This window comes from Pelodiscus sinensis, chromosome 1 (genome assembly GCF_052426305.1).
Source record: "Pelodiscus sinensis isolate ZL-2025 chromosome 1, ASM5242630v1, whole genome shotgun sequence".
Taxonomy (NCBI): domain Eukaryota; kingdom Metazoa; phylum Chordata; order Testudines; family Trionychidae; genus Pelodiscus; species Pelodiscus sinensis.
The window spans coordinates 357,634,776-357,646,882 of NC_143052.1; the positions used below are offsets into that span (position 1 = coordinate 357,634,776).

Sequence of the window (12,107 nt, forward strand, 5' to 3'; positions counted from 1 at the left end):
TGGCAATGGGGTTTGCTGCAAGGGAAAGTTCCAGGGTTGATATTAATGTGGTATGTCCTGTGGTTGATGGTAAGAAGCATCCTGAGGTTAGGTTGTTGTCTATAGGGGACTATAGGTCTGTCTCCCAGAGCCTCTCGGAGTGTAGTATCCTCTTCCAGTATAGGTTGTAGTTTATTGATAATGTGTTGGACGGGTTTAAGTTGGGGGCTATAGGTGATGACAAGTGGTGTTCTATTGTTGGTTTTCTTGGGTCTGTCTTGAAGTAGATGGTTTGTAGGTATTCGTCTGGCTCTTTCAATTAATTTTTTTATTTCTCCGAGTGGGTAATTAAGGTTTATAAATGCTTGGTAGAGATCTTGAAGTGTCTGGTCTCTGTCAGTAGGATTAGAGCAGATGTGATTGTATCTAAGGGCTTGGCTATAGACGATGGATCGTATGGTGTGTTCTGGATGGGAGCTGGAGGCATGTAGGTAACTGTATGAGTCAGTGGGTTTTCTGTAGAGAGTGGTATCTAATTTACCATTGGTGATTTGTCCTGTGGTATCCAGGAAATGGATCTCTTGTGTAGAATGGTCCAGGCTGAGATTGATGGCAGGGTATAGGTTGTTAAAGTCTCTGTGGAATGCATCCAGTGTTTCTTGGCCATGGGTCCAGATCATAAAGATGTCATAGATGTAGCAGAAGTAGAGAAGGGGTAAAAGGGGATGGGATCTGAGGAAATGTTGTTCTAAATCAGCCATAAAGATGTTACTGTATTGTGGGGCCATGCAGGTGCCCATGGCTGTGATGCTGATCTGGAGGTATAAGTTGTCCCCAAATTGGAAATAATTGTGGGTGAGAACAAAGTTACATAGGTTTGCTGCCAGATTGGCAATGGTATTCTCTGGGATAGTGTTTCTAATTGCTTGTAATCCGTCTTCATGTGGGATGTTGGTGTAGAGAGCTTCTACATCTATGGTAGCAAGGATGGTGTTATCAGGGAGGTTATCGATGTTTTGTAGTTTTCTCAGGAAGTCAGTAGTGTCTCAGAGATAGCTGGGAGTGTTGGTTGCATAGGGTTTGAGAAGAAAATCTACATAGCTGGATAATCCAGTGGTGGCGTGCCGATACCTGAGATGATGGGACGTCCAGGGTGTCCAGGTTTATGGATTTAGGGAAGCAGATAGAACAATCCTGGTCGGGATTCACAAGGTGTTTCTGTGTGGATTTGGTCCCGAGTAGAGGTAGGGAGTTCTTTAAAGAAACAGTGTAGTTTCTTTCGGAATTCTGTAGTGGGAGCAGAGGAGAGAGGTCTGTAAAATGTGGTGTTGAAGAGTTCTCTAGTTGCCTCCTGGTCTTAGTCGGATTTATTCATAATGACCACAGCACCCCCTTTGTCAGCTGGTTTGACTATAACGTCCGGGTTGTTTTTGAGACTCTGGATAGCATAGTGTTCAGCAAGGCTGAGATTGTATGTCATTTGTTGTCGTTTGCGAATAATGTCAGTCTGTGCGTTGTTGCGGAAGCTGTGTATATAGAAATCCAGATTGTAATTCCGACCGTCAGGAGGAGTCCATATAGAATTATTTTTCTTTTGGTGTTGATAGGGGGGATCTGGTTGTTCAGACTGATGTTCATTGGTAGTTTGGAAATATTCTCATACGCTAGGCGTCCAGACTACAGTGCTGTGCCACCAAATAGCTGATCGGCACAGCGCAACAGCCATTTTGATTTAAATGAAGCGGCGATTATTTAAATTGCCGCTTCATTTCCCTTTGCCTACAAAGATAATCTACATGGCTCTGTCGATGGAGCCATGTCGTGTAGACATGCCCTAAGGTGCTGCAGGACCATTTGTTGTTGTTTTTTTGTTTTTTGTTTTTTGTTTTTTGTTTTTAGTTTTTTGTTAGTTACAGGTTAACATGGCTACCCCTCTGAGCGTATGTCTACACTAGCCCCCTAGTTCAATCTAGGGAGGCTAGATGAGGGTGACCGAAATTGCAAATGAAGTGCAGAATTTAAATATCCTGCGCTTCATTAGCATGTTCCCGGCCAGTCACCATTTTAGAAATTGACTAGCCCGAAGTAACTGCCCGCCTCTACACGCAGAAGTGAAACGGGATTACGAATTAAAGCCCTAAATCAAATTAGCTGTTATTCCTCCTGCAATGAGGTTTACCAGCTAAGTCGATTTAGGGCTTTCATTCGGAATCCCATTTCATTGCCGTGTGTAGATGCGGGCAGTTACTTCGGGCTAGTCAATTTCTAAAATGGCAACTGGCTGGTAACATGCTAATGAAGTGCAGGATTTTTAAATCCCCTGCTTCATTTGCAATTTCGGTCACCCTCATTAGCCTCCTTAGATCAAACTAGAGGGCTAGTGTAGACATACCTTGAGACTTTTCTTGAGACTTTAATAAGTTTCCTTTCTCCCTCTAGCAATTACCCTAATCCTTTTCTAGGATTCCATTACTTCTTACCAGACTTAATAACCTCCTTTTCTGGTATCCTTCACACTACCCAGCATGAATTTTTTTCCCTTATGTTTTGAACGTCCCTTACAAATTTTCATAACTTCCCATTTGTATTACTTGCTAACTATTTACCGTATTGCTATTTTGTATTGCTTGCTAACCCATTTAGCTATACTTTGCTTCCTCCAGTCACCAGCTGCTGCCTTCACTTAGCTATTGATCTAAAAGTTTTTTTTCCAAAGTTCTCTACTTTCTTGACTGTGGAATCAGAGTCTTATATTAACATTTTCTCTCCATCCAGGCATTTGTATTGTGACCATCACTCTAGACTCCGGGCAAATACAGGAGCACAGGGGAGCCTATGGTACATAGAAGTATTCTATTGTTACTCAGAGTTGGAAACGTGCTCCCATACTCCATGTCAGATTCCAACACAACCTTCTTCACCCACCCCTCCACCTTCATCCTGCTGGGCATCCCTGACCTGGAAGTGGTCCACATCTGGATCTCCATCCCCTTCTGCACCATGTTCATCATAGCCCTCTTGGGGAACTTCGTCATCCTGTTCATTGTGAAGACAGATCCAAGCCTCCATGAGCCCATGTACTATTTCCTCTGTATGCTGGCTGCCACTGACCTCATCCTGTGTACATCCACCCTACCCAAAATGCTGAGCATCTTCTGGTTCAATTCCAGGGAGATTGATTTTGATGCCTGCCTCACCCAGATGTTCTTCATTCACACCTTCTTTGCTATGGAGTCTGGGATCTTCATGGCCATGGCTTTTGATCGCTATGTGGCCATCTGCGATCCCCTGAGACATTCCACCACTTTGAGAAACCCCATCATTGTGAAGATGGGACTGGCCATACTGCTGCGTGGCAGCATACTCGCACTTCCCTGTCCCTTGCTGGCCAGGCAGTGGCCATATTGCAGAACCAACATCATCCCTCACACCTGCTGTGAGCACATCGCTGTGGTGAATCTGGCCTGTGCCGACATCCGCCTCAGTAGTTACTACGGCCTCTTTGTGGCAAACATGGTGATTTGTCTGGATGTGTTTTTTATCACTGTGTCCTATACTCGGATCCTCAGGGCCATCTTCAGCCTCCCCACCAAGGATGCCCGGCTCAAGACTTTTGGGACCTGTGGCTCCCACCTCTTTGCCATATTAGCTTTTTATATCCCAGGTCTATTCTCTGTCTTCACGTATCGGTTTGGCCATAATGTGGCCCTGAATTTCCATGTTCTCTTTGCCAATGTGTGCCTCCTGGTGCCCCCCATGTTAAACCCCATCATTTTCGGTGTGAGGACCAAACAGATCCGGGACAGGATCCTCCGACTTTTTACTAATAAAGGAACCTAAAGATTTCCCCTGATGCTCTGGCTCTCAGAATGAGTTCTGTACAGAGCTGACTTCTGACATGGTGCTGGGCCCTCTTCTCTGAATCACTGACTGCCAGTCAAGGAGAGATGAAACTCTTTCCTGATCAAACTGTGCTGTGTTAGTGGGACAAACTGTGGAATCGGTCAATGTACAACTCACTGAGTTGACACCTGTTTAATTGCTGGTAACGGGACCCTCAATGTCCTATTTCTGCTCTGCATCTCCCCCCACAAGGCCCAGACAGTGGTGCTTGCTTTTATCTTCCCTGACCCTGTCACTCACTGGATCATCTCTGTGTCCCTCCTCTGCCTAGATGGAAGGCTGCCCTTTCAGATTTTGATTTAGTGGGTTACTTAGCAATTAGCTGACAGGAGCACTGTATCTAACTCCCATATAAATGAAAGAAAAATAAATATTACACATCCCCAGCTTTGTTACTAATATAGTCTGACCTCTTGAGGCAAGTCACTTTAAACACAGGTTTTTGTTTTAAAAATTAATATATATTCTTACTTAGTTGCTAACTCTGCAGAGGGAGAAACACACCCATCAGGACTTCTGAGTTTTATATCTGGGAGCGTGGAATGGTCTAGTGCAGTGGTCCCCAACATGGTGTCCACGGGTGCCATAGCACCCGCAGAGGCATTTGTGTGTGCCCGCCAAGTGCTCGGGGCTGGCCTGGCCCCAGGCACGTGGCGCACGGTGAGCACCGGCCCCAGGAGTACCGCGGTGCATGGGGGGAACGCTGGCCCCGGGCGCACGGCGCTTGGGGGGGGCGCTGGCCCCGGGCGTATGGGGGAGCCTCGCCCCCTGGCGTGCGGCTATGGGGGGGGCCCCGCCCTCTGGCACCCAGCGGGCGAACAGCCACACCCCCTGGTGCCCGGCAACCTTAAATGGTTGGGGACCACTGGTCTAGTGCTTTACAGTGGAGAGCAAATATTTCTGGTATTTATATAAGAAGATCACTATAATCATACTGGGAAAGATCAATGGCCCTTCTAGCCCAGTAGCAGGTTTAAAACAACCAAAAGGAAGTACTTCTTCATGCAATGCATGGTCAACCTGTGGAATTCCTTGCCAGAGGATGTTGTGAAGGCCAGGACTTTAAGGGTATGTCTACACTACCCTCCTAATTCGAACTAGGAGAGTAATGTAGGCATACCGCACTTGCAAATGAAGCCCGGGATTTGAATTTCCCGGGCTTCATTTGCATAAGCCAGGCGCCGCCATTTTTAAATCCCGGCTCGTTCGAACCCCGTGCCGCGTGTAGCCGCGAGGCACGGGGTTCGAACGAGCTGGGATTTAAAAATGGTGGCGCCCGGCTTATTGAAATGAAGCCCGGGAAATTCAAATCCCGGGCTTCATTTGCAAGTGCGGTATGCCTACATTACCCTCCTAGTTCGAATTAGGAGGGTAGTGTAGACATACCCTAACATAGTTAGAAAAAGGAATAGGTAAATTGACTTTGTGGAGGTAGAGATGAGCTGGAGAGTCCTCCAATCTTGGTTCTGACTTTTCATGACTTTGTTGCTGACTTTCTTCTGAAAAGGAACTCTACCTATTAAGAGAGTATGTAGATCCTGCTGGAAAAAAAAGGTTGCTTCTGAACATGCTAACGATCCATCTGGCAAACAGGGAAGGGGGAGGGCCATACTTTAGAGTAGGGACCCCACGTAAATTTTACCTGAGGTCCCATACTGAAAGGGACACTGAGGAGAAAGCAAAACCAGTAATTAAACATATGATAAGCTTCAAGGAGGCATTGAAAGATACAATGTGTATCGAACAAACCAAAAAGTCAAAAGAGAAGGTCTGGTATTACAAAAACTCTGGGAAATTCCTAGTTCGGGTATAAGATTTTTGTGTATTGGTTAAATCTCATGATGAAAAGTTTGCTGCTAATTGTAAATCTTATGAGAAAGAATTAGGTATTCATGGTGAATCCTATGAAAAGGGATAATACGCATGATTTTGGGAAACGCTTCTAAAATATTAGAAGTAGTGAACAAGAAATCTTTTAGGGACATTGTTTTTCAGCTAACAGCTCAACAGAGGCTCAAAGTTTGCCACAGGATGGAAGCCATAATTAACCTGGTCTGCCCTGTGAAAGGGGAAACTGAGGCACACCATCTCATGCCATTGATGAATATCTCTATAGAGTTGTCACCAGATGGGAAAATACCCTCGCTGACTATGTTGCATGGACACAGAGAGAGTTTTCTAACAACTGAGAGAAGGCACACTTGCTGGCATTCCCTATCACTAGGCCAATTGTCAAAGTGTTCAGAGGAGCACAGAACATTAAAAGAACACCCGCAGATAAATCTGCAATGTTTGCAAAGCTTGGGAGTTGTTGGGCCAAACTTAAGAGGGCTCCGAGCACACTGCCTCTGCTTTAATCAATGACAAATATTCCTGCAGTAAAGTAAGGGAGAAGATGTGATTTTATGTACCCAAAAGTATCACCCCAGCACCTCCAAATTTTCCATGGCGATATAATTAGGCTGTGTTTTATAAAAAAAGTAGGGTGTACGGTATCGGTGGAAGAGTTGTGATTGCTGAACATGATTAATCTATGTCCATGCATGTATCACCTGTGTACCTAAAGTTAGGAATATTGACGATGTCACAGTATTTCAGATGTGTTTGGTTCTGAGAAACACCCACATGGTAGATGAAACATTCATTAGGAAATACTCGAATCATTAGAACAGTCGTATCCCCGTTTGGTGGATCTTCCTGTGAACATTCTGGTCGTTATAGGGGCAATGACCCTTACTATGAATCGCTGAAGCATCCATGGGTATGTGACCAGGTCATGTGATACTGGACTGCACCTTGTACCTGTGCTTTTCCCCTGCTGGGGACTTTTTCTTGGAAAAATAAAGTTCCCTCCAAATCAGAGCTGTGACAGGGGGAACGAACATCACCGGCTTGGCTCATGCTCCCCACACGACAACATCTGGAATGGAAACCCTTGAGGAACAAGGATTGAACTGGGGATGGGGTCGAAGGATGAAGGGATTTCTAGCCTGTGCATGAAACACTGGGGTGGTGCTTGTACCTATCGAGTAGGTGGAACTTAATTTGGGATTTTGTGATCCCCATCCCCTTAGGAAATGAACTTTGATCCTTTTGCTGTTACTTTTTAGTTACTTAACATCAATCATTCTGTACTTAATAAATCTGTTTTATTTCCCCCTCAAAGCCATGTGTTGCTTGAAGTGCAGAAGAGAAATCTGCTGAAGAACAAGAGCTGGTGCTTTGTCCTCTCCACATTGAAGGATGGAAAGACTGGGGAATACACTTACTTTGGCCAGGCTTCTGACCAGGGCGAGGTGCCACAGCTCTGGGGTCCTAGGCTGGGGAGTTGGTGGGAGCTGGCTGGAGTCTCTTTATTGTTCGTTCATGAGTGGCTAGTGAAAGCATCCACGTGACCACAGCTGGGTGTGTCCCTGCCTGCATGAGCATGACCAGGAGAGGACTGCAGTTTGTCACAGCCTCACAGTATGAGGAGACTAGGTTAGAATGTCTGAGGGCACAGCGGGGGCCCCCCCATGTTCTGTCCCAATTAATTCCATCACACCCGCCCCACCAAGAGGCTCTGAAACACCATGAGTCCATTTCCCGCTTGCCATGCACCCAGCTACTGACAGAGAGACCGTGGTTACACCAGTGATCTCAGGACTCCTGCGTGGTATCTGCCATTTGCTATGTGACCTTGGCCAAGTGACATCCCCTGTGCCTCATTTGTATGATGGGGACATGCTCATAGCGACTTTCCGTTGCTCAGTACTTCAGAGAGTCTTAGTGAAAGGTGCTGCACGGGGTGATGACGGCTATGGGTGAAAATAACTGATCTCTGATCACTTAGCAACAGCCCCTTGTGCCTGCAGAAAGTTCTCCTGTCTCCCTATAGTCATACCTCTCCAGATATACTGGTCCACACAGCCACCCTGGGCAGCGAGTCATCCCCCTCCTCCAGACAGTGTTGCAGCTCCCAGGACAGTAGGAACCACACACAGCACACAAAGCAACACAATAATACAGTCACACAGCCATTGTCCCTTCCTTCTCTTGCATTTCAAAAGGGGTGTGTGAGCATGCCGCTCAGCACCAGGTGAGTAAAATAATTTTTGTCTATCCCGCACCCGAGTATATCCCGCAGAAGGATGCAGAGTTTGTAAAAATGAATATAACCCATGACTTATATTCGCTAAAATACGGTACTCTATTATATTGCAGATTATATTGAAGATAAAACCTGTTTTTTGTAATGGAAAATCACGTTTCACAAATCTACCAGAATTTTTGAGGGAGTCAACAACCATGGGAACAAGAAGGATCCAATGGATGTTGAGAAAGGCTTTGACAAAAGCACTCAGCAAAGGCTTTTATGCAAATTAAGCTGGAATGGGATAAAAGGGAAGGTCTTCTCATGGATTGGTAACTGATTAAAAAATTGTAGCCAAAGGGTTGGTATGGCTCCTGCCAGCTGGGGGGAGGGTTTGCGGGAGAGAAAAGTCCCCTGACAGCTGAAGGGGGCTGAGGACAGAGAAACGCCCCTGCTAGTTGGGGAGGGAGTTAGGGGGAGAAAAGACCCCTGCTAGCTGCAGGAGTTGGGGAGACATGAAAGGCCACTTCTGGATGGAGGGGCTGGGGGAGAGAGAGAAGGCCTCTGCTAGCCAAGGAGACTGGGGGGAGGGAAGGCCATTGCTGCTCTCGGAGGATAGAGGGGTTCGCAGGCCCCCACTGGCTGGGGAAGCTAGATGGGGCAAAAGACCCCACCAACTGGGGGAGATAAAGCCCCACCCAATGGGACCCCCCAGCCTAAATCCCTCCTCACCCCACCACCCTTGTTCTCGCACCCCTCAACATCCTCAGCCCCTTGCCAAGCCCCTTCTCAACCCCCATCCTGAATCCAGCACCCCCACGCCCCCAGTCTCCTGCCTTGTCCCCCCACATCCTCAAGGCCCTGGCCTGACTCCTGCGCTCCCCACACTGCCAGCCCCTGCCCTGAAGGACCGAGGTGACTCTGGATAAGTCTGCCAGTATCAATACATAGAGCTAGACAGAGATATATAATCCCACCCTGAGCACAGAGATCTTGGAAATGAGGAATAGGGTTGACCTGCCTCCAACCCAGATACTCACCTCTGTGTTCTCCGGGGTACACTCACCGGGATGCACACGAGGGCCTCTAAGAACGTGTGGCCCACGAAGGAGGCCAGGTAAGCAGCCAGAAGTATCAGGGCAGATTGGTGGAGTACCTGTGGAACAGGCCCACACTGTACAGAGAAGCTGGACTCAGATATAGGCCTGCGTCCCTCAGCCTGGGCACTTAGCATGGCAGACAGGAGCAAGCCGAGATGAAAGCATTCAATACAGAGCAGTTCAATTGGCCCCTGCTTTTCTCCTGCAGTTACCATTGGGGGTGCTCTGGGAAGGGACGAGGGATGGCAAGTCACTGGGGCTGGTAATCACAGTTGCGGGGGAAGGGCATCCTCAGGGACTAGGTAGCCAGAGGAAGCAGCGTGTGGAGACGCTACAACATCTGGCCCTCATCAGAGGAGGGAGAATGGGGGTGGACAACGTTGCCACCCACCCTGGCTCCTCTTCAAACTTTGCCAGTGGCTGGTTGCGCTGGGGACACCCTGGAGGACTCAGGTCCTGGATGCTGCTGGCACAGGCAGGCTAGGCTAGGAGAGGGGTGTATGGGAGATTCTCACCAGAGGGGACTCGCTGGGCACCCCAGATCTTCCTGCAGGAGGCTGAGACTCTTGTGCACCACAGAGAGAGCGAGGGCTTGGCTGTGGGCTGGATGCGTGTGCCCGGCATACAGACCCCGGTGCAGCCCTCCGGTGGGACAGAGGGACAGGGAACTCCGACTCCCACACCCAGTGAAGGCTGGCCAGAGCCGTCTCCCAGGCAACCTCCAAGCTGGGCCCTGGCCTCTGGGCCTTTGGGGCCACCCCAGAGTGACAGATTGGCTGTGATCTCCCCCCTTTCATGCACTGGGCCTGCCTGGGGAGCCTGCCTTTCTTCCTCTCCTGCAGGGCAAAGATCACCCATTAACTCCCCACTAGGAAATTACACTCTGTTTCCCAGAGCTTAACACAGCAACTAGGGAGGGGGTGCTGGGGAAACAGGTGGGGACACTGGTGTCTGGGCAGAGAGATCAAGGTTATAAAGACAGCAACCTCCATGAGAAACCCCGATGAAGCAAAGCTCAGGATTGGGGTGTTCCTGAGGAAAGGAAGGGCTGGGTCATGGTCTGGGTCAGGATGGCCGAGAATTACAGCACATTACAGATGGCGATGTAACAGTCAAAGACCATGGCCAACATGAACCCAGACTATATGGTTGTAATTAAGTGAATTAAAAAATAATTAGGCCAGGCAAGCCTTGGTGTGAATGGCCTAGTCCCTGAACCAGAAAATGCAGAAGGTTTTGAGCAGGGTGGTGGTGGAGACAATCACATCAGCGAAGGCCAGCATGACGAGGAAAAGGTACATGGGCTCATGGAGCCTCGGCCCGGTCTTGATCACAGCCACAGGTAAGTGCTGAATGTGCGGGACTGGGAGATGGGTTGGAAATGGGGGGGACTACGGCCTATAATGGCAAGGAGAAAGGAGGGTCAGGGCACAACAGGGAGGCAAGATCAAATCTTGTATCTTAGATGCCTATATACAAATGCGAGAACTATGGGTAATAAGCAGGAAGAACTGGAATTGCTAACCAATAAATACAACTATGATATCATTGGTATTACAGAAACCTGGTGGGATGGGACGCATGATTGGAATATTGGTATGCAAGGGTACGGCTTGCTCAGGAAGGACAGACAGGGAAAAAAGGGAGGAGGGGTTGCCTTGTATATTAAAAATGTACACACTTGGACTGAAGTGGAGATGAACGTAGGAGATAGCTGTGTAGAGAGTCTCTGGGTTAAGCTAAAAGGGGTAAAAAATGAGGGTGATATCATGCTAGGAGTCTACTACAGGCCACCTAGCCAGGTGGAAAAGGTGGATGAGGCCTTTTTTAAACAATTAACAAAACTATCCAAAGCCCAAGATTTGGTGGTGATGGGGGACTTCAACTATCCAGACATATGTTGGGAAACTAACACAGCGAGGCACAGGCTATCCAATAAGTTTCTGGACTGCATTGGAGACAACTTTCTGTTTCAGAAGGTTGAAAAAGCTACCAGAGGAGAAGCTGTTCTGGATTTGGTTTTAACAAATAGGGAGGAACTAGTTGAGAACTTGAAAGTGGAAGACAGTATAGGGGACAGTGATCACGAAATAATAGAGTTCATGATCTTAAGGAAAGGTAGAAGGGAGACCAGCACAATTGAGGTTATGGATTTCAGGAAGGCAGATTTTGATAAGCTCAGAGAACTTGTAGGTAAGGTCCCATGGGAAGCAAGACTGAAGGGAAAAACAACTGAGGAGAGTTGGAAGTATTTCAAAGGGACGTTGTTAAGGGCCCAAAAGCAAACAATTCCGCTGTGTAGGAAAGATAGAAAATATGGCAAAAGACCAGCTTGGCTTAACAAGGAGATCTTGCATGATCTCAAAATAAAAAAGGAGTCCTATAAAAAATGGAAACTAGGACAACTAACAAAGGATGAATATAGGCAAGCAACACGGGAATGCAGGGGCAAGATTAGAAAGGCAAAGGCACAAAATGAGATCAAACTAGCTACAGGCATAAAGGGAAACAAGAAGACCTTTCATAAATACATTAAAAGCAAGAGGAAGACCAAGGACAGGGTAGGCCCACTGCTTAGCGAGGAGGGAGAAGCAGTAACAGGGAACTTGGAAATGGCGGAGATGCTCAATGACTTCTTTGTTTCGGTCTTCACCGAGAAGTCTGGAGGTGTGCCTAACGTAGTGAATACAAGCAGAGAGAGGGTAAGTTTAGAAGATAGGATACACAAAGAACAAGTTAAAAATCACTTAGGAAAGTTAGATGTCAGCAAGTCACCAGGTCCTGATGAAATGCATCCCAGGATACTCAAGGAGCTGATAGAGGAGGTATCTGAGCCTTTAGCTATGATCTTTGAAAAATCATGGCAGACAGGGGAGATTCCAGAAGACTGGAAAAGGGCAAATATTGTGCCCATCTATAAAAAGGGGAATAAGAACAACCCAGGAAATTATAGACCGGTCAGTTTAACGTCTGTCCCAGGGAAGATAATGGAGCAGGTAATTAAGGAAATCGTATGCAAACACTTGGAAAGTAATAAAGTGATAGGGAATAGC

General features: G+C 47.3%; 1 protein-coding gene across 1 annotated transcript; it reads left to right on the forward strand.

The window, feature by feature from the left end:
• The first annotated feature begins 2,871 nt into the window (after nucleotides 1–2,871).
• On the forward strand, nucleotides 2,872–3,819 carry LOC112544294 (olfactory receptor 52E8-like). The gene has a single exon (XM_025180231.3). The coding sequence runs from the start codon at nucleotides 2,872–2,874 to the stop codon at nucleotides 3,817–3,819; it is 948 nt and encodes a 315-aa protein (XP_025036016.1).
• The last annotated feature ends 8,288 nt before the right edge of the window (nucleotides 3,820–12,107 follow it).

What these genes read in the sequence shown, in the direction of transcription:
- LOC112544294 (XM_025180231.3), top strand. Translation starts at nt 2,872, where the DNA reads ATGTCAGATTCCAACACAACCTTCTTCACCCACCCCTCCACCTTCATC.